Source organism: Amphiura filiformis, chromosome 12, assembly GCF_039555335.1.
Source record: "Amphiura filiformis chromosome 12, Afil_fr2py, whole genome shotgun sequence".
In the NCBI taxonomy this organism is placed as follows: domain Eukaryota; kingdom Metazoa; phylum Echinodermata; class Ophiuroidea; order Amphilepidida; family Amphiuridae; genus Amphiura; species Amphiura filiformis.
Window position 1 is genome coordinate 38,685,371 of NC_092639.1, and position 21,809 is coordinate 38,707,179.

General features: G+C 34.9%; 1 protein-coding gene across 4 annotated transcripts in view; it reads left to right on the forward strand.

Moving 5' to 3' along the window:
- LOC140166165 (uncharacterized) overlaps positions 1 to 21,809 on the forward strand; it is a 75,475-nt gene that overhangs the window by 48,705 nt on the left and 4,961 nt on the right. The window contains exons 8-31 of one of the 4 annotated variants that reach the window (XM_072189562.1): positions 591 to 671; positions 3,237 to 3,254; positions 4,113 to 4,163; positions 4,565 to 4,672; positions 5,084 to 5,128; positions 5,719 to 5,799; positions 6,454 to 6,525; positions 6,871 to 6,942; positions 8,044 to 8,097; positions 8,539 to 8,610; positions 9,271 to 9,309; positions 11,223 to 11,276; positions 12,093 to 12,146; positions 12,414 to 12,467; positions 12,775 to 12,882; positions 13,472 to 13,525; positions 14,987 to 15,040; positions 15,776 to 15,883; positions 16,203 to 16,301; positions 16,821 to 16,928; positions 17,469 to 17,540; positions 19,768 to 19,881; positions 21,113 to 21,259; positions 21,644 to 21,698. In XM_072189562.1, the coding sequence (XP_072045663.1) occupies positions 591 to 671; positions 3,237 to 3,254; positions 4,113 to 4,163; positions 4,565 to 4,672; positions 5,084 to 5,128; positions 5,719 to 5,799; positions 6,454 to 6,525; positions 6,871 to 6,942; positions 8,044 to 8,097; positions 8,539 to 8,610; positions 9,271 to 9,309; positions 11,223 to 11,276; positions 12,093 to 12,146; positions 12,414 to 12,467; positions 12,775 to 12,882; positions 13,472 to 13,525; positions 14,987 to 15,040; positions 15,776 to 15,883; positions 16,203 to 16,301; positions 16,821 to 16,928; positions 17,469 to 17,540; positions 19,768 to 19,881; positions 21,113 to 21,259; positions 21,644 to 21,698 (1,774 nt within the window). Of the gene's footprint in view, positions 1 to 590; positions 672 to 754; positions 827 to 3,236; positions 3,255 to 4,112; positions 4,164 to 4,564; positions 4,673 to 5,083; positions 5,129 to 5,718; positions 5,800 to 6,453; positions 6,526 to 6,870; positions 6,943 to 8,043; positions 8,098 to 8,538; positions 8,611 to 9,270; positions 9,310 to 9,688; positions 9,743 to 11,192; positions 11,277 to 12,092; positions 12,147 to 12,413; positions 12,468 to 12,774; positions 12,883 to 13,471; positions 13,526 to 14,986; positions 15,041 to 15,775; positions 15,884 to 16,202; positions 16,302 to 16,820; positions 16,929 to 17,468; positions 17,541 to 19,767; positions 19,882 to 21,112; positions 21,260 to 21,643; positions 21,699 to 21,809 lie in introns of all 4 variants that reach the window. The other 3 variants (XM_072189559.1, XM_072189561.1, XM_072189560.1) reach the window with 3 other exon arrangements.

The following is a 21,809-nucleotide window of genomic DNA, read 5'->3' on the forward strand; positions in this document are numbered from 1 at the left end:
GTAAATCCTGTCTTTGCTATAGATAGATATTAAATAATAAAAAGCTGCACCGGAAGCACCTTGGACTCCGTTAAGACACATGCAGTTGGTCCAGTTTGCAGTGAAAATGTGGTAAAACTGATATCTAATTGCACCCTGTATTTGAATGGCGTAGTTTGCTTTTGTGTAAATTTTCTAGTCAAAAAAATGACAGTTAAATATTTAAAATGTATCCTTTATTTTGACCACTCATTTATGTGCCCCAAGACGCATTCATCATTTTTTACTTTAATGAAAGTTATTTTTTCAATGGGCAGTTAGAAAATACAAATTGAGTACGTCTTGCCCTTAAATTATCATTGTTATAACAATATATTTAACTGTATTATTTTGACTAGAGACAACGATTATGGTGCAAACTCGTTATGGATGAAATCAAATCAAACTGGACCGGTGGTCAACCGCCGGTTCCGTCCGGTTGGAGACGGCTTCTATTGTTCTAGTTTTGATTTCATCCATTATATAATGTAGATTTGTTGATTGTAGTACTAACAATGCACCTATTGTTTTATGTTTTATGTTTTATGTCCTTCTTGTTTTGTGTGTCTTAGTATGACCTTCAGACATTAATGATCCATTGTGATCCTAAATATGCAGAGATTGATTATTGTGACGAGTTTTACGAACAGGAGGTAAGCGTTCAAATTCTTAAATCGTCATATTTTATATAACTCATTATTTACCTTATATCCGAATTAATTTCTCTCTCCTATAGTTCGAACTTCAGTGGATGGTTATCCATTGCGATCCATCATGGCCTGATCGTGATAATTGTGATGAAATTCCGGTAAGGTCCTGTACTGTAGGTAATGCTGACCTGTTTCAAGTTATTTCTGGACCTCTTAACAAAAATGGCAGATATTCATGAAAGACTGAATCGTATATCACGGCTGTTTGATGACATGCAAACCTCTAGTCATTTTTAAGTAAAGGTGAACAATCTTTTTTGCATCTTTACAAAGGATAAAAACTTGTATAATGAACCTTCTGGACCTTCTGAAGTTGTAGTCAGCAGGGCAAAAACCGCAAATCGCTAATGGTATTAGAACATCTGGAAAAAAACTAACTAGCGCCCTCAATGTGTATACAAATTTACCACAAAGAGGCAGAAAAAGATTATTATTTGATATAGGAAGTAAAATCTATGTTAAAAATAGTTTAAAAGATATATGTGTATTAGTATGAAAGCTGTTGGTATTATCCATGTCTAGAATTTAAAATGTTTTGTTAGAAAAATTAATAAGTGATCACATCAAACAACCGAGATATCACGCTTTCCAAATCGCGTGTTTGTATAAAGTGATTTTAAAGGTTGAGAGAATCTGCTGGTTTATTTCAAACCTTGCAATACCTATTGAAATATATAGAGGGCAATTCACAATACTATGTATTTTAATGTATACGCAAATATTATAATAACATGAAAAGTGAGCAGGTCAGCATTACCATAAAGAAACTAGATGTTGTGATTAGAGCCGAAGATTGTCTTGGTGTTTGGTGGATGTCTACCAGTAGATTTGACATTAGGTAACAAAGTCAAAGCCAGTGCTTTCGAACGAACATGTCCTCTGAATAGTTAAATTGAGTTCTTATGTAAGCATATTACGGTATGCCAGTACTTTTCTATTCGATATTTTTCTCCCGTTGTTTCTTTACATTCCTTGTACACCTGCATACTGCAGCTACAAACCTACACTGCGAAACTCAGTCTTCAATGAAAGTCAGTCATATATCTCTTGGTTGTTATATGACTATCATTTGAAGACTGAGTTCTTATGATACATACTTTGAGGATCAGTTTCAGACAAAGGCTTGGGATTATTGGTGCAGAGGTTATATTTTGAATTCTTTCATGATTACTGAAGCATAGTCAAGTCTGTCAAGGACACTCAGTGTCTTCTGCTCCCAAGAATATGTTTCTTAAGGTCTGTGGCTGCTACAACCCGCCAGTGTCTAGTCTTTGTCATTATTGATAAAATATGTGATGCGATCAATTCAAGCAAAATCAATCGGAACTCGGAAATATTAAATTTTCAGTTTCTTATAGGATAGCAAAACTAGTTTTACAGAAAATCCCATTAAAATTGAACAACCATTTCCAAAGATATGAGCAATTAAAGGGTTTTCAAAACAACAGGAAACAAAAGGAAATATTTCCTTTGCTTGGCTATATTATCTGTATCAATATATCCGAGTTCCGACTGATTTTGCTTGATCGCAAGTCTTCATTTTCTTCAGTTGACAGTTTCCTGAGAATGTTTACCCCTAAACATATTTGAATGTTTTTCACTTAAAAGTAACCAGAATTTACAATACATGGTCAAACACCTGGTCGAAAGATTGCGGGACTTTCAATGATATGATGAGGTCATATGGCTTTAATTAAACTAATTTTGTAGGCACTACAATGTAGTTTTTAGACAATAATGAAATAATTGTCAGCTTTAGTAGAAATTAGAGCACTTTAGATAATAATTCGTAAAAAAATCTCACATTTTGAAAAGTGTTGCACATTGGCTAAGTACAACTTACAACGTACACAACAATAAATTCCGCTCTCGAATAACTTTTGGTTACTTCAGTACCGGACGTCTTTCAATTGGAAAGAGAGCACTGTGGTTGATACTGAAAATGGCACATTAAATCTTGTGATATGTACGAGTATATGAACGTGCTAGGAGTTGTACATATTAAAATAATAAAATAACATTTAGGTTTATCACGATTTGCTATAATTACGTGGCGCTATGAGGTTTTCCACAATATGGCTTTAAATTCACCGGTAATCAGGTAATAAGCAACGCCTTCATAGCTTTCAATCACTCTAGTATTTTTGGCATCTAGAAACTTGTAGTTTGTGAGAATCTTAAAATTGAAGTCTTCACGCCCTCAATTCTGCTATTTACAATTTCGTTATTTTTTTTCTGTCTTTAACATGTCGCCTGTGGAATAAACTAAACCTGGCACTGAACCATTCTCATAAATAAGATAAATTAATGGGCGCAGGCCTTCTCAAGCATTTGACTAAATTAATTTACTCCTATTTGTTAACCAAAATCAACGTATTTTAGTCTCTACAGTATTTATTAGTTTTCTCATAGTTATTATTAGCAGCAGGCATTACATTTGTAAAATAAAACCACTATCAAGTTTCTTTAATTAGACTTTCTGTATTATTTTGTATTGTCTTTTTGCAGATTACAACTCCTACCGAGGTAAGTACCACGTAATACTAATAGTTTTGAATAATTTTATATCAAAAGAACAAAAATAACGTCAAAGAATACAATAGTTAAAAATGGACATGATCAGTGTACTTCTGTTATATTTATAAATGCGCCTTTATAAATACGCACGTGACCGATGGGCACGACATACCAAGACCAGCAAGCGTGACCAAATCCTCATGCATTGACCACTATACAGAAAGGGATATCAACGCTGTAGATAAATATCATTAAATTTAAGTATTAATTGAATTGCAAAATTATTACACATTTTGCAATTCCGAATTTGTAATATGTTATCAAAAACAACATTTTGAAAGTATTTGACGACGGAAAAAAATATTCAACGACGGAAACGTTTACAATATAATCGCAAAGTTGAACAAAGTAGACAATTTTGCTGCACAGTAGTCTCACGCTGTTTCGCCTTTGCATTCAAATGTGTAGGAAGACCACTCGCTATGTAGAAGGTCACTTCGAGACTTACTGTCTATAAGCTGTTATGGCAGCGCGGAGGTGGTCACGTGCGTATTTATTAAAGCGCATTTATAAATATAACCGAAGTACACTGATGATGAATCTGAACACAGTCACCAAAACAGAATAGTAGAGTCAAATGTGTAATGAGACTCCAAGCCCAATTAACGGAAGAAAAATGTAACAGTATTCCTAACACGGGATCATGGACTATATTAGCATTGCTTTGAAATCCATATAAGCAAAATTACAATATAATTATGAACAAACATTTAAATAAAACGTTGTCGTTATTACAGTTACCGTAGATCATTTACTTATTTACTAGGCCTACTCATTCAAATATATTTATTTATTCATTCATTCAAGGGTGGCGATTGTAACTGTCCTCCCGGACCAAAAGGAGAACAAGGTGATTCTGTAAGTAGTTTCAATTAAGTTTTTGTAACATTTCTATTCTTTTCGTTCCATCGATATCCAACCAATTAACTGGATCGTTTCTTGTGACTGTAGAATGACCTTACTATATAGTTTATTTGTTTATATGTTCAGTACTCTATAAACCAATCACATTTAGTAAATATCAATCGAGGTTGCGCAGACCAGTCGCGTATAGAGTTATTGGGAATACGTCGTAGATTTTCGTTATTTTGTTTACTCTAAACGGCCCTTCCGTACCAATTGCCCGGAAGTACCAGGTGCATGGGTGCTTTGGGACACTAGGAAAAGGTTTCGCTTTCGTGCAGTTGTGTTTGCGTTGTGTATGGCAACAGGTTGATGTCGTAACTGAAACCTGATTAATTATTTGTTGGTGTTATTAGGGCTCAAGAGGTATTGAAGGTGTACCAGGAGCACCGGGGGCACCTGGTCTCCCAGGCCCCGGGGGACCGCCTGGAGCAGCTGGACCACAAGGCGAAGGAGGTTTTAGAGTAAGTAAAAACTACAATTACCTTTTAATAGATATGATTGAAAAACAGATTATGCTACTTCTGCTTCTACATGTACGTCTACTTCTATATACTCGTTAACGCCTGCTAGCTCAGCATCTAGACCATCTAATCCACTTTGCGATAGAGAGTTAGGCCTACTATGCCTTATTATGTTTCGTAATTTTTTTTCCAAAACTGGGACCCAGCAACGTTAATCATCGGTATCAATTAAACATTTTGCATAATTATATTAACCATTCTTTTCACTGAGATTTTTTCCCACTTTCGTAATATTACATCATGTTTTACATACCCTAAACGAATCGAGAATCAGACTCAATCAGTCATTGCATTACTGTAACAAAAACTGTTTTCGTTTGTTTACGTTATGATTACATTTTCAATTTTTAGGGTGAACCTGGTTTAGCAGGGCCTCCAGGTGGAAGAGGACGCAGGGTAAGTTCTCCCTTTGATTTTCTCAAGTACAATACAGCTAGAAAGCACCAAAGTGCAATAAGAAGACAATCTTTTATATAGAAAGGCGGTAGGATTAGTAACCAAAGACTGTCTTGGCGGAATCGTAAAAGCTTCTTTTAGTCGAGTTGGCTCAATCGATAAGGCACTAGACCCTTGTGTTTGACGGTAATAGTTCAGAGCCCTGCAATCCTTATCCTGTTCTCGTGGAAAGATTGAGCTAGCTTGAAATTCCTCTGGACAAGAAACTTACAGCTAATTGTCTCAGTCTACCAGTGCGAAACCCCGGGCGCTGATCCTGGTAACGATGATTATAATATATGTATGCTGATTAGGGTTTTGCACATGTATACAGCTGACGTCACATAACGATGCTAAATGGTCTGTGTGTTTTAGACCACGGTGATCATCGAATTCATGTGAAGTGTGCATTGCATAGGCTTGTGGGTTTGTCCCTTTGCAAAGCTAACTATAAATCACTAGAGGGGACAAGTGCAACCAAATATATACCGAATTCCTGGTATACCGCATATAATGCTAATAATTAATATTCTTCTTGTACGTATCTACAGGGTGACCCAGGTTCTATTGGTCCTGCAGGTCTTCCGGGAGCACCAGGATTACCCGGAGATCCAGGTCTTTTTGGTGCAAAGGTAAAGATATTTAAGTGTTTTTATTTGTACGTATTTATTGCATAGTTTGTATACAGCCAATAATGTATCCACATTTTAGATCATAGTTGGAAGCCTTGATTGAAATATGAATTGTAAATTTCATGTTGTTTTGTAGCAGAATTTAAAACGTTTCTTTCTCACTTTTTTCCATTAAAATTGTGATTATGAACTAACACTTAAACTACTTATTCATGTAAAATGAGTTCCAAAATCAAATCAAATCAAAATAAACAAACACATTGATGGGAGCCCTCTGTTGACCAAACTGAGATAGGACGGAGTGCTCTATATGTATTTAGTAACCATTGCCGGATCCCGTCTTTAACATCAGTGATGTTTATTGTGTGGAGCTCTCGTGACAATACTCATCATAATAGTCGCCATCGCTCTTCTTCTTTCATAAGAAACTGACCATTTTGGCAAGAGGTTATCAAATTCTAAACTTTCATCTTGATTCTGATTCAAGGCAAAAATATGGTCACTCTGAGTTGCAGTATTCAAAATAATGTATAGTGTTGTAAATGACTTCTTGCTCAAGTCAGATATTTTAGAATATATATTGCAAACCTGCTTTGCTTCAGGAATTAACAAGTTTAAAACATAATGTGAACACTATTTTTTATTATCTTTCAGGGTGAGCCAGGTAATCCAGGTATACCGGGACCACTGGGTGAGCCTGGAACAGGCTCAGGGACTGGTGGAAATGTAAGTGTAAATCAGAAGGATTATATAAAATGAATTGCCATTGTGCAATTATTATGAGATGTTGTTGGTATATAAGTCAGCTCTATTTGTTTGAAAGTTGTAAACTTCAATTGTGTCAAAACTGTGAGATACTTCTGTCAAAAAAGGAAATACCATTTGAAATAATGCAATCACTCAATCAGGAAATACCATTTGAAATAATGCAGTCACTCAATCAATTCGTGGTACCGTAATATTCGGCAATTAAGCCGCACAGTATCCTGACATCACAAAACGTATCATGTGGTATATAAACATTACAGTCTTGAGATTTGCTAATCAAAAATTGTTATCTTATACTTTCAGGGGCAGAAAGGTGCAAAGGGTTCAACAGGGAACAAAGGTGAAATTGGTTTACCAGGTTTGAATGGAGTCAAGGTGAGACATATACATTGCTATTAATTTCACAATATTTTTTGGGTATTTATTTCTCTTTCTGCAATCCAATGTTACGATGAGATTACTGCTTCACCATGTTAGATCCCATCAGAATGTTTGTAAATCAATTGAAATGGCAGCCATGTTGATCATGTCTGATTGGTTCTCTGGAATCCATGTTGGCGGACATTGTGTTAGTGATATAGTATTGAATAAGATGAAAAGATTTTATTAGATTCCAACTAGGTACTTGTAGGTAAGTTCGCAGGGTGGTACCTACCGAAAAGTAAGCTCGTATGTAGTGCCCATACAGACGCACTTACGAGTTACCTACGAGTTGCCCAAGGTAATTTAGCCATGGATATTGAGCTATTACAGCTCCTCCCTTTGAGCCATCAAGTATGCTGCCTGCATAAATAATAGCCTGCCATTATCACGAGGCCCAACTTCACAAAGTACCACAACTGGAATATTGAATATGCTGCGTAATGTCAACCCATCATGCATGACTATTAGCGTATCTATCCTCGTCATAATACGCACATAATTTCTTGTTTGAAAATCTATATTCAAAAGATGAAATATATTGATTTTGTCAATAGACAAAAATTCAAAATAATTAAATGTATAAATTCAAGTATACTGAATCATATTGGGGATTTTATGACAATTCTGGCTTCTCATGAACCTTCAAACGGCTATAATCAATTAACATGATTAATGGGAAGAACATTTCATTATGTTATTAGATGGAAAATTGGAGCGATTCCGGGCAAATATATTATTAGTGGATTTCGTTCATTTAGTATTTTTCATGGTGAAATAAAACATTTTAACTGCCCTGATTAGCGCTTTGGTATAAAATAAATTTTACGAGGTTTGGTTTAGAATGGTGTATTTTCGGCGAATAATGTAAATTTTCAGTTTTGTTGCTTGTTATCTGCTTTTAGCTAATTCACTCATTATCATGCGCATTTATCTATAAATTGCTGATGTGATATAGTTATAATAGTAAGTACCTTACTTAATGATATAATCACTTGACTATTTAAATGAAAATTGATTCACTTTATACACATTCATTAAATTTTTTTCCATCAGGGAGAAGAAGGATCTACTGGTCGTACTGGAAGAGCTGGAAGCCCTGGTAGAAATGTAAGTTTTCGTATATTGCTTTAAATTTTTAAACATCGCATTATGACTATGTCGGCACAAAACGAAATCGAGGTGGTTTAATTTCCTGTTTTGTATTCTCTTAGGCACAACATTTTTGGTTTGGTCGAATTTAGTCCTATAGAACAATCGGTGCCCGGTTAGGTACCGAAAACTATTTACATCACTCCCTGGCAATGTAACTGTTATTGTTGTTCATGTAAATTTTTTTTAAACGAATGCACTGTAAATACCATCGGTACCTCTTCGGGCACCGATAGCGCTATAGGACCAAAACAGATGTTATGCCTTATTCGTCTGTGTGATGAGAGGTTGCGAAATAAGATGGTGCAAGAGTTTGCTTTTTGCTACCTTACGGTAGATTTTTTTGAAAACTAGTATTCATGTTATGTTAATTATTTTTATTTTCTTCTAATCACCAAGGGTAACTCTGGCACTGATGGTGTACCAGGTTTAGCCGGACCACCAGGCCCGCCAGGACCACCAGGAATTCCCGTAAGTAGTGAATATGTGATTCCATGAGTATTTTCAAAAATATTAAGTACAATGATCAGATCAGAATATTTTCCTATAGTGTATTTATTTAAAAGAAGTGCTTGTGTTTTGTCAACAAGGATTGTTTATATAACAGCTGCAGCAGCAATGTTATTTTATACTTTCATCCCGTTTTATATTGGAAATACCAACATCGAAGACGCAGCTTCGATTATTCATATGACTTTGTTAACTCTCGTATACTGGGGGTTTGTATTATTTGTGTCTCGGACATTATAACATTTCCTGATTATTTGTGTCTCGGACATTATAACATATCCGGATCATGATTTAATCCGAACAATTTTAAATATTCAAAGTGTCTAAATGCGTAATTTTCATTCTATCAAATTAAAGTCGATATGTTTGAAAAGTTAAAATGTAAAAAAGTGTTTTGACCGGGGTTTTGACAAATCCGTTAGTATATTTCAAGCTTAATCACATCATTACATGTCTTGAAAGTTTGTAGTATTGTTAGTGTAATGCAACACTTATTTTGTTTTCAAGCGTGTTGTTCAATGGAGTCACTACATTCATTTCGCCTGGCAATCTTCATTTGATAGTTCGCCATGACAACATACAATCATCACGGTCATTTCATCATGTTTTGTTTTTAAATAGGGACGTATATTAGTCAACGGCTCCGTAGAGCTGGCTGCGGTACGTTTGACTGTAATGATAATGTATCAATGTATATGCATTTATCTGTTTGTATATCCTAGAATTGTATACGTAGATATGTGTGTTGATCAGTCAGTTAGTCACTTCTTCAGTCATCCATTTCTGAGTAGCACTCGAGTTATAAAACAAGCACTTAGTGCTCGAGTTATAAAAATCATTTGATAGCTACGACCAGAGCACCTTGTTAATTAGCATAAAAGCACCATAGCTACACACATATATATGGGGCATTCTATGATAGCAACAAACAGGATTATAATTAACCCTTCGCGATCTCATCTGCACTTTTTTGTTTTGGCACTTTGCCACTGACATGCCACGCCCTCTTATCCATTGCTCTGACTCTGCTATATACCAGGGACGCACCATATCTTTGGAACAGCGGGGCGAAGGAGAAGCTGAAGTTCTGCCGGTGAGCAACTTAACATGAATTTGACGGATCAAAATTAAAGCTTAATTTATAAATGAAGATAAAAACAAATTTCTTGGCAGTATGAAAGATTAATTTTATAAGGATTACATTTCATCATAGTAAATCTTTTCACTTTATTATATCGTTTTAGATGATACAGTAGATCAGTGTTTGGATGAGCTGGAAAAGGCGGAAAATCTTTGTGGAAATAATTTTGAGATAAGGCAAATACACAGTCAATTTTTAGTACCGTAAATTTCGGCATTTAGGCCGCGCATTATCCATGCAAAAAATGACGCCCACTGGCGGGGAATTACGTTGCAAAAGCTTGCGAATCATATCATTTTATAAAACATTTACTTAATTTCACGTATAATCTTCATACGTTTTGTTTCATATCACCATATTTTATTTCATTTTGCACCCTGCTTTCCGCTTATTTTCCGGCCCACTCTACCCACTTTAATAATTGATTTTCTTTTGATTTGATATTACGCGGTATTAATTCATTCATGCTTTATAACACTTAATTTTCATATGGTTCCGACGTTAACTTTCAAAACCATTTCATTAAATCAAATTTAACAACTAACAATAATCAAATCTTAACACAATCAAATTAGAAATGTAAATAAACCATACAAATAAATAATGTGCATGATTTAAGTTTGCCGTGTTTAAAAAACTAAAGTAAATGCTTTTGCGATATTTGCATATCGATCAGTAAAAAGTACGTGCATCATTTTCTTTCTTACTGCTTAGATCTTCTCAATAAAATTTTGATGCAATTTCTAACTAATGTTTAAATTCTGTAAGTAAAGTCAAAAGTCATGTTGAACATTGCTTACTGGTAAAAACCTAATTTAGTTCAAATTGCACAAAACTGCAACTTTTCCTGGGATTAAGGTCTTCCCCAGAGCAATGACAGCACAACTAGTCAACTAAAACCCACATCCATTTATTTCTAGTGCCCAAATAATGTTCAACATTTCTAGTATTTCTTAGTCTGTAGTAACCAAGTCAAGTAACCTATTAATCTTGCAGTTAGAACAAACATGTACTTAGTACAATTACTTATGGAATGAATTTGCACGTGGTATTGCAAACAATATATTTTAAAATCCATGCTGTAGGATTGTATACCATTAGCAACCATATTAGTCGCTGCTTCATCGCGGCAGCATCAGATCATCACAATATGTTTAGACGCTATGATCATGTGTAAGAGTTTGTCTGTCACATTGTTATAACTTTTGTTACGAACATGAGAACAAACCGGAGAGTTTAGTCGACTAACCAATCAGAATGTCAATGATGAAACAATGCTTCATGCTTTCATGTAAAAATAAAAACATGTAAAATAACTTGCATTGAATGATATCAATTAACAGCAATTTTTAGTATTAAGATCGTTCCATAAGAAAGTCTGTTTCGAATTAATCCTGTTTAGTGGTTTAATGTTGTTGAATTGTTAAACCAGGGCCCGCCAGGGGAAGCAGGAATACCAGGAATACCAGGAACTCAGGGTCCACCGGTGAGTACAACAATAATAATGCTTTAATGCCTGGTTCCATATGAATGTCTTGGTAACCACTAATGTTACCCTGCTATGTGGCGATACGCCGATTTTGTAACAGATCAAAAGTAAATTAAAGTTTTAACTTCAACACTACACTATTTTTAGCTCACCTGGAACGTTTTCACTAGTCCGACTAGCTTCTTCAGCAGATGGCGATGCTGTGATGATATCTTGTCTACGTCATGTGAGGAATATCCCGATTGTAGACAAGATATCATCACAGCATTACCATCAGCTGAAGACGCTGGTCTGTTGCCTGTTCAAGAATGTTGTTTTTCATACCAGTTTATTACCGAATAATAGACACAATAGGGCTGTAGTGTTTTGCAATCATTTGTAATATTTTGTGAGGTCTGCCTATTTTACCATTTATATTCAAAATTTATTTATAATGTTATATATTGAAAACTTATTTCTTGTTTAGGTTTTAATAATTATTATTTAGACGCGAACTGGAAACTGATATTCTTACTATTTTTACACCAAGGCGCTGTTTCTATGTAATATGTACAGAATTTCGTGATTGAAAATACAATAATATGTAAGGGCGATTATTACCCAAATCTATATAAGTTGCAGTATTATAAACTGATTCCAAGTGAAGTTTATCAACAGAAAATTTAACAACAAAAAAACAGAAAACGGGAGAAAGTAACACTTAGAACAATCTTCATAGCAAATATTCTGTGAAATAAATTGATGCACTATTTGAAAACACAAAGCAAACACGGATCTGTATAATGCCAATATCGTAACTATTTGTCAATTCAGGGTCCATCGGGTGTAGCGGGAAATGATGGAGACAGGGGTCCCAGAGGAGAAATCGTAAGTATACAAGACACACGTTGTATATGTCAGTTTAAGTTTATGATACATGTAACCTAAATCATTAAACGTTTTACCATTGCTAGTATAGGACTTCGGAATAGTAAATTCTACCTTAATATTAGGACTTAGTATTTGGGTGACCCTTTCATTCATTTATATTTCAATTTAATTTTCTTATACCTTTTGCTAAGATTTGTTTTTGTCTTTATTTTTTTTTTTGTTTTTGCGTCTCTTGTAACTTTCATGCACCATTTCTTTTTGCAGGGTCAAACTGGTCCACGCGGACCTCCAGGAGCTCCGGGAACCGGTGGCTTGGTAGTAAGTATTTGGATAAATTAATGGATTTTCTATAAAGCTTATGTCATGTGAGCGAGTGACAGAGCGCTATTAGTATGTTGCTATAACTTTCATATTTACAATGCAGTTTATAGATCATCTTCGTATCCAATTTAAGAAATAAATATGTGGAGTGTTTAAGCACTGCATTCTGGGTAATATTATAAATACATACATGTATAAGTACATAAGTATTATAGTAGTATTCAGTTTCATTTAATTTATTTTACACGTAAGTGTGAGGAAATGTCATATTCACACCATAACGACATGTTATATTATCATTTAGGGACCTATTGGACCACCTGGACCACCAGGACCTGTTGGAGACACCGGCCCACAAGGATCACAAGGTCCCCCAGGATTGCCTGGAGTCGATGGACAACGAGGACCAGTGGTATGTCGTCATGGATATTTATTGTTGTATATTAGTATTAGTATTATATTCAAGCAATTGCTGTTACATACGAGCCAAAAATATCGTTATTTGGAAAGTTTGCAATTTTTTTTAAATCGATTAATTTAGCAACATACAATCCAAAAAGGTATAGAATGTGCAGTTCAATGCTGTTTGAAATTGTATTACCACAATGGCGAATAGTTGTTCCTCTTTGGAAGTAGTAGGATTAATTTGGGTTTGGTGTATTTTCATGATTACTAACAATATCATTCAGTGACAAGATTTAGTAAAATTTAACCTTCCGGAGCACAATGTGTACTCCTTATAAAAATAAGTGACTTTGTGTTTGAACTCTTGCTATACACATTAGGCCCTAAATATATTTTTGTTTTTTGTTTTTATGTATTTGTTTTCAATCATCATTCTATATCTTCATGATATTTTTAAGTTTATACTTTTGTTTTATCTTAAGCTGCTTTTTTATTGCGTATTGAACCTCTTGTTTTGATGGTGTGCGCGCGTTATAAATCCTTTAACTTAAGTTAAGTTTCATTGAGTTCAAACAAAAACACTCATTATTTTACAGGGGAATCCAGGAACACGTGGTAACCCTGGTACTCCAGGACCAATCGGACCAATGGTAAGCATACGTTTCACATTTCATAATAATGGTATTTAGTTAAATATAAGAAGCTTTACAAAGGAATTTTACTTGTCTCGGTCTGTCAAATTGGCCATCATTTAGTCCGAGTCACTTTCAATCCAGATGTAGTCCTTCCTTCAATGGTTCTTACAGGTTGTTCTGTTGATTGTCTATCCATTCCGATCCCCACACTCATAGAACAATTGGCACAATTCAAAAGGAGTAAGTTTGGACAACTCAAAAATAGTGTAAAAGTTGCCAAAACTAAATTCATTTTAGTTATCCGAAAAAAATGCTGAAAAAGCTCAAAAAGATCCTTAAACAAAAATAAACTAATCTACTTTGTCTGCATTACTTAAAAAGTTGATGTAAGTCGTTGCGTCAACTTTTTAAGTAATGCCAACTTCTGAATTCAAGTTCAGGGAACTTAGAAAAATAAACAAGGTTCAAAGAACCAATTAGTTGAGTTATTGTAACTCAACATGTAAGTTGATGTAACTCGTTCATATTAAGTTACTGGTACTTATTGTTTTGAGTTATTCCAATTTGGTACTTTGTTACTTAATTCACGTAATTGGATCATTTTCTGCACAATTAGCAGTATTCAAATATTTATTTTTGTAATCAGTACAAAATTTTGTATACTATAGCACACCTCTAGAAAATTATACTAACCTAGTTTCATTTTCTGAGTTGTAACAACTCAATAAAGTAAGTGCAAATGAGTGCGACCAACATAATGATATCGAGTCAGCGTTACTCAAAATTGTACGCCTTGGCATTACTCGGAAAGTTGACGCAACGACTTACATCAACTTACTGAGTAATGCCAACGAACAATTTCTATGAGTGCAGGTGTATAAGTTCATCTGCCCTCTAACAATTTCTATACTTTACAGTACTTTTTAGTTTCGTTGGGAAATGAAGCCAAATCCGTTCGATCTTTTGATTGACCTAATAGTAGATCCTTACATATATTATTTATGATTTATCAATTAGTTGACTTGTTAATAGTGAAAACATTAAACTTGTATATGTAATTATTGCTCAAATAAAATGTTACCATAATTCTGAGCGGGGGAGCTGATCCTGGTTGTGAAGGTCATTGCATTGTGGATAGGGTGTGCGCTGTTGAAGCTGCAAACTGAGTTGTTGGTTTATGGAATAATGTGGGGCCGCAGTAGTCAGTGACAATCTGTAGAGTGTGCCTGTGCGTAGCCATAGGCTATAACATAAAAGAACATAAAAAGAACCCCTGAACAAATACTAGGCTTGTTTGCACTCATTGTAATGCATTTCTCATGCTGATTCCGAATATGGTCATGAAAATTAACAACTTTTAAATTTAAAAAAAAATGAAACTTGCCGTCAGCAGTCGACAGCCGCGTGGAGAGGAAATATTATAAGACAGGAAATGATGAAATTATTATAACCTATAATCATTGTCTTTTAAAACAGGGTACTACTGGTGATACCGGCTCGCAAGGCGCATCAGGTGAAAAGGGATCAAAGGTATGTAAACCCTCATATCTTTATTATATTTTAAATGTTTAGTAGATTACAAACTGCAGTAGGCCTACTTTCCTTAATCAACTTGAAAGAAGCTTTCTATAGATTATGCTGTAGGACCTATTACCTGTATTATTGGCTTGTTGCTTATTAGTAATATTGAGCGCAGAATTTGAAAGAACTAATGTTATTAATGATATAGAAATAATTTCTAATGTTACAATATATGTGGCAATGGTTTTATCTCTATTGGGGCCTTGCTACATTTTTCCTGTGAAGCTCAGTGAGAAGTGTCGGGGTGTGTGGGGTGGGAATGTTTGGCCGGGTATTGGTGAGGAGTGTGTGGATGAGAAGGGTGGGTGTGTGCTACATGCATGTTTTGGGCTTTCTTTCTTTCTTTCTTTCTTTTTTCTTTCCTTCTTTCTTTCTTTCTTTCTTTCTTTCTTTCTTTCTTTCTTTCTTTCTTTCTTTCTTTCTTTCTTTCTTTCTTTCTTTCTTTCTTTCTTTCTTTCTTTCTTTCTTTCTTTCTTTATTTATTTATTTATTTATTTATTTATTTATTTATTTATTTATTTATTTATTTATTTATTTATTTATTTATTTATTTATATATTTATATATTTATTTATTTATTTATTTATTTATTGTTTGTATTGTATTCAGCAATAACCTTGAGTAACAGTCCTGTTTATAACACCATATTAATGCAAAATGGCATTTATTTTTGCCCCAAAACAGGGAGACCGTGGTATTACCGGAGACAGGGGTGGATATGGAGAGAAAGGAATCAAGGGTGATTTGGGTCCATCAGGACCTGCAGGACCACGCGGTGATTTGGGACCACAAGTAAGGAATATATTGCATTTTACAAAATTTTCCCTAAAATATTTTTACCTAGGTTTGGTGTAAATTGAATGTGTTGTGGAATAAGCAGTGGATCGACACCAAACTTCCCTTATCGGCCATATACACTTACATTCCTATGTATGTTTACTCTTTACATTTAATCAGCCATTCCACTTCGTGCTTGGAAATGTGCAATGTTTAGTAAACTATGTTAATATTTGTTTTTAAATTTTAATAAAAACATACGTGTTTATCCGTTTAATTGCAACCAGAGATTGCAACATATATTTTCATCACAAACTCATGTTTCTTCACACAGGGTCTAACTGGACCAGCTGGTCCAACGGGTATTCCAGGTGAACCGGGTAAAGATGGCGCTAAGGGTGATATGGGTGATACCGGCGATCGAGGACCAATTGTAAGTCAATAAACACACATAAAACACTTGTCGTGCAAAAATAGGAAAGTAAAATAGTGCCAATTTTATCAAATAAAATCAATCAAATATCTTATCAGCAAGGAACAAAAAATACGCCCGGGAAAATACGCCTTACTATTTAACATCACTGTTTTATATGAATTCTTCAAGATCCCTTCAATTGGAAAAATTTCAAAGGTTCTGATTAAATGAGGTAAATCGCATAGTAGGGGAGCCTGTGTTACAGTTTGGAATCCGTTGAATCTATTATAGTTATTAATTTGTGTCAACCGCAATCGGCTGGTAAGTTGAGGTTGGGAACTTAACCACCTCCCTACTCCAGTCTTTTCTCATAATTGTGTATGAAAAGTATGAATGGCATGAATATTTGCTGCAACATTAAAGTGGGGAAGGGAGGGGATGCAAAAGATTCGCAGAGCTATACAAGTTTAGAACTTGACGCTTTATTTGGCGCTGTGCGACCTAATACTAACTTTCCAAAATAAACTTTTCTTAAAGGGCCCAGCTGGTCCACAAGGAGTTCCTGGTGTTATTGGACCCAAGGGTGCTGAAGGTGACCAAGGAAGACAAGGAGTTATAGGAGAACAGGGTACAAAGGGAGATGCTGTGAGTAAATCTATAATAGTATTATACATGGGCTAATATGCTAATATGTATTAATGCAATACAAACTGTGATGGGTATTATTATTTATCGAAGAATATTCAACAATTTGTAAGCACTGCTCAGCCACGTAACATAATTATTGATTATCTGTAATCATAATATTCCATTCAAAATTATTACATTAGTGATGCGATGGTATATTGTGGTATGCATAGGGTGTGCGCTTCTTAGCTGTTTTAAAGTCCATGATTGTTTCTAAAATGATTTAAATATGGTGTGCCTTTAGCCAGTGTGGTAACTTTACTCGGGGACTTCCTGTAAAGTGTGCTGGGGCTAGTGGGTTTATTCCTTAACGTAATACACTATAAATAAATATGCTTTCCTTTTCTTTCTTTTTTTCGTGCGTGGTTTCACCCACTACTTCTTAATGATTAAAAAAGAGACATAATATCAACGAAATGAACAATACAGACACCAATCGAATTAGGAGAGATTTGCTTTAATTTTCTAATGCCGTTTGAACATATTTATTACTTCCAGGGTCGTGACGGTGATGTTGGACTACCGGGTCCTATAGGAGACAGGGGTAATACTGGAACTCCAGGACTACGGGTAAATTTATTTTGCTTTCTTGTCAACAATTCGGAGATAATATTGAGTGTTTCAGATTTGTTGAAGGAAATTCTTTAATACCAAGGCTGCCATCTTTGAACGATATTTGTTTAATTATTTGGAATTGCACGCATTCCTACACCTTAATGGCAAACATTGGCAGGATCCATCACACCTAACAATTTAGATAATGCAGTCTTGGTGGGGATTTTAAACTAGCCTACCAATGTCATACAGGTAATTCCGAGGTCGTGCATTAAATTGGTTTGAATGAGGAATACTACGGGAACCAGTGCCTTTTGTTAGAAGTCACGCATGAGTAATGTGGATTCTCTATTGTTTTATAACATAAAACCTCGGTAGTTAGTATCCATTCAATGTTGTAAAAATGGATCTTGTATGATGCGAGCCACACCACATTTCGCCAAAATACATTCTAGAAACGCTTGCTGTTAGAATAAGAAAAATTTTAATGCTAATTTATTGCACATTCTAGCGAAGCGTGGTTACCTTTTAAAATAACCGAGTGAGAGGGTTTTCAAGAAAATATTTTTCCTGTCAAAACTGAAGCATCCTCTGTATAAAAGAAAATATGAATATTAACTGCACATCATATATAACGATTCGTGATACCCAATTGTGGCACATTTGATGTCGTTTAAGAAGCAGAGAATTTTATTTCAATTTTATATAGGCCAAAATATTTTTTTAATTGAGCAAAAATAAGGATAGAAAAAACGTTGAAAATCCTATGTGAATATCACATTAGACCCGGCAAAAGATTACGGTTTCGTTTTTATGGTAATCTAATCTTTTATTTCCTGAAAAAACATTTGGGGTCTAAAATGGATTTTTTATGTAATTGATAAAAACATCGAACGTGTATACAAGAAAATGGTAGGTTTTCCTCTATAGTATTTTACTAACCATGGAAATGTACTGAGACACAAGCACGTGTCAAAATCGATATAATGTATTGTCCATACAGACGCCCAGTTATCATGTTTTTATTGGATTTTTTGTATAAAAACACGCAGTTAACAATAATTGAGCGCTAATAATACACATAAATGTTTTAGGCAAATAAAATTCCAAAATATGGTACGTTTTCTGCCTTTGCTTGTCACGTGGTAGGCCTATGTTGAAGTTGCGATTATATCTTCAAATAAGTTTCAAATGAATTCCAAGAAGACAAGTGGCCTAGTGGTCTAAGGCGCTGGGTTCATAGTATATCCAAAGCAGTCCGCCGCCGTGAGTTCGAACCCTGCCTCCGCCAAACTTTAATGAAGTAAAATTAAAATTAACATTTTACTTTAAAAAAATTTCATATTGGGGAAATGTGACTGGCAGAATTTATGTATGGCGTGGAGTGGTGTGGATGCGAGCCATGGAAAAAGAATGATATCGTTACCCGAATTATGCATACGCTCACAATTTGATACTGCCCCGATGACGTCAATACGATGACGTCACTACTTCGGTAAAAATTTGTATAATTACATGAGTTAGTGGCACGGATTGGGCTTCTGGACATCCTTTCTTCATTGGGAATGTCGTCTTTTGAATAACATTAAAGCCATATTATAACATTTGCTGAGGAGGACGCCCTCAATATTTTTCAAAATTCTTTTTTACACGATTACATTGTACTTTATTAAACCAACATACCATGCAAAATCAAAACTCTAGGTGCTGACGCAGGAACCGTCGTTTTATTATTACGATGGAATTATTAGTCGAACGCATACACGATGTTCATAATATATACAGTTCGTACGTGGCGTGCGGGACGGTAATCTACACAAAAAAGGATCGCACCATAACACGAACGAAAGAGTGATACGTATTGGCGACATCGTCGCTGGTAGTAAATTCCAATTTTCTTTGCTTTACCTTAGTTGTTCGGCTCACAAATGAAAGGGGATATATCTGACAATAAAAGCTAACATTTTATGGCAAAGAAAAGCTAATCTGTTTTGTATGAAAATGTTATAATATGGCTTTAAATCAAAGGTCTGATGCAAAATTCGGCAAACTTGAATCCCATTTTTATTATCTTCCTCTCCACTCCCCGTCGTTTTTTAGATGTTTACTTTGTTGGACTGTCATTTAGGCCTACTTACATAGTCTGATAACGTCCTGATATACATCTTTGGCATTGAGACTTACTGAATAAAGTAATACATATGTACACCTGACTACCTTTTATATATGATGTAATATACAGGGTCCACAAGGTATACCGGGTGAAAAGGGTGACAGAGGCAATGTAGGATCCCAAGGAGCCCAGGGACGTCGCGGAGAAACGGGAGTAACCGGACCACCGGGTACACCGGGTCCAGTAAGTATAATAAATGTCTTTGACAGAATCCAAATACAGTGGGGTCATTCAATTATCTGTTTTTGCATCAAACGAGCAAATTGTTGCGCGTTGTTTACCATGCGTGGAAGAGTTGCATGGTCCACAGAGTGCAGTAAGTATATGGCATTATTTATAACCCTGAATACACGCGATGTGTTTAATTAATCCAATCACAGATTATAATTTTTAAATACAAGAATGCAAATGCAGGTTATTGAAAAAGTATAAATGACCGCGTCTCATGACGTAGCTAAAAGTACGCTTATAATGACCGCGTCGTATGACATGTTATGTATGAACAATTTACGCGAACGCAGGCCGCCGTATTTGGGCATCGCGTGATTTCGCTGTTAGCTGCATTTCTCTAATCGGCTAATCGGCTATTCGATTTTTACAGGAAATCGAAAGATACAGTTAAAATTATATTTAATTTTAAATTTAAAAGAGGAAAATGCGACGTAAATTGAATATTTAAAAAAGTGAATAGTGACGGTTATGAATGAGGTTAATGTTTTGCAGCCGTTATTTTTTGGTATTAGAAATATCTAAACATTTTGCTTTGGACCTCGGAATATCCCTCGGTTCCAAAACAAACTGTTTAGATATTTCACAATATACTCAAAATAACTGTCGCACAGTCATTAACCTTTAAATAATCATGATAATTATGCCTTTGATAGAAACAAAGTGCATGAAAAATACAATAAACACAGATCATTCATTGTAAAGCGCTTTGTTCATACTTATGCTAGGGCGCTATATAAATTCCGTTTATTGTTTATTGTAAGACATATACTGCGCCAATAAAGTATCCTTACATTTGGAAAAATAATTGGATTCAATGTGGTGTCATAATGTGCAGGATTAGATAGTGCATCTATTAAAAAACAAATTTACCCCAATATTGTTCGGTTTTGAAATTGTGATTATTTTTCCAAATGTAAGGATACTTTATTGGCGCAGTATATAATGTAAGGTACGATGAACAGTAATCCTGGTAATGGTAATTACATTCATGATAAAGTTGTCATTATTGGGTCAATTAATTTCAGATGACAAGTTTGAAGTAAAATAAGTAAACAACATTGCAATCATTTGAAACAGTTAAAATACTCGTAACTTATCATGAACAGATTTGTCAAATATTTATTTCTGCTATACCTTATGTTAACTTTGCGTACCACCTTTTTTCTCTTAATAATCAATCAAGGAAGGGAAAATGGGAGATCGTGGCGATCCAGGTGTTCAGGGACCCGTAGGACCAGTAGGCTTACCAGGTCCAACTGGTAACGGTGGTCCAAAAGGAGACAGAGGAAACCCAGGAGACAAAGGATTTAAAGGATCAGCAGGTGAACCTGTAAGTTGAAATTCGAAGCAATGAAGAGATTGATTTGATGAATGGAGATCAATTTGATTTTAAAAAACATGCCAAAATATATTTGGTTAAAATAACCTTTTACAAGAATTTGAAATCTGATAAAAGCACTTTTCAATAAGATTATTAGGCCTAATACTGTTTAGTATTTTTCCAACCAAGGTATTCTTTTTCCAACCATAATACTAACTTGTCGTCTAGAATCTTTCTCGAGTACTGATTTTTTGCATTACGTACCCATGTTCCTTATTTAGAAGAGTGATGTATATGGAAATAATGTTAATGCGTCAAGTGACACAATTCTGAAGAAATCACGAACTTTAGAAATTATACTGACTCGGAAAAACCATTCTCTTTAAATTCCAGGGAAAAGTTCCTTCAGAAACTGAAATAGAAGTCATCGTTGAAAGAGTTCTTCAAAGTAAGTATATTATTTAGTTTGCTAATCTTTTAGAAAGGTATAGATCAGCCTTTCTACTATCACTCTTGCGACCAACAACCAACAGGAAAATGTAAATTGATGTTTGACTAA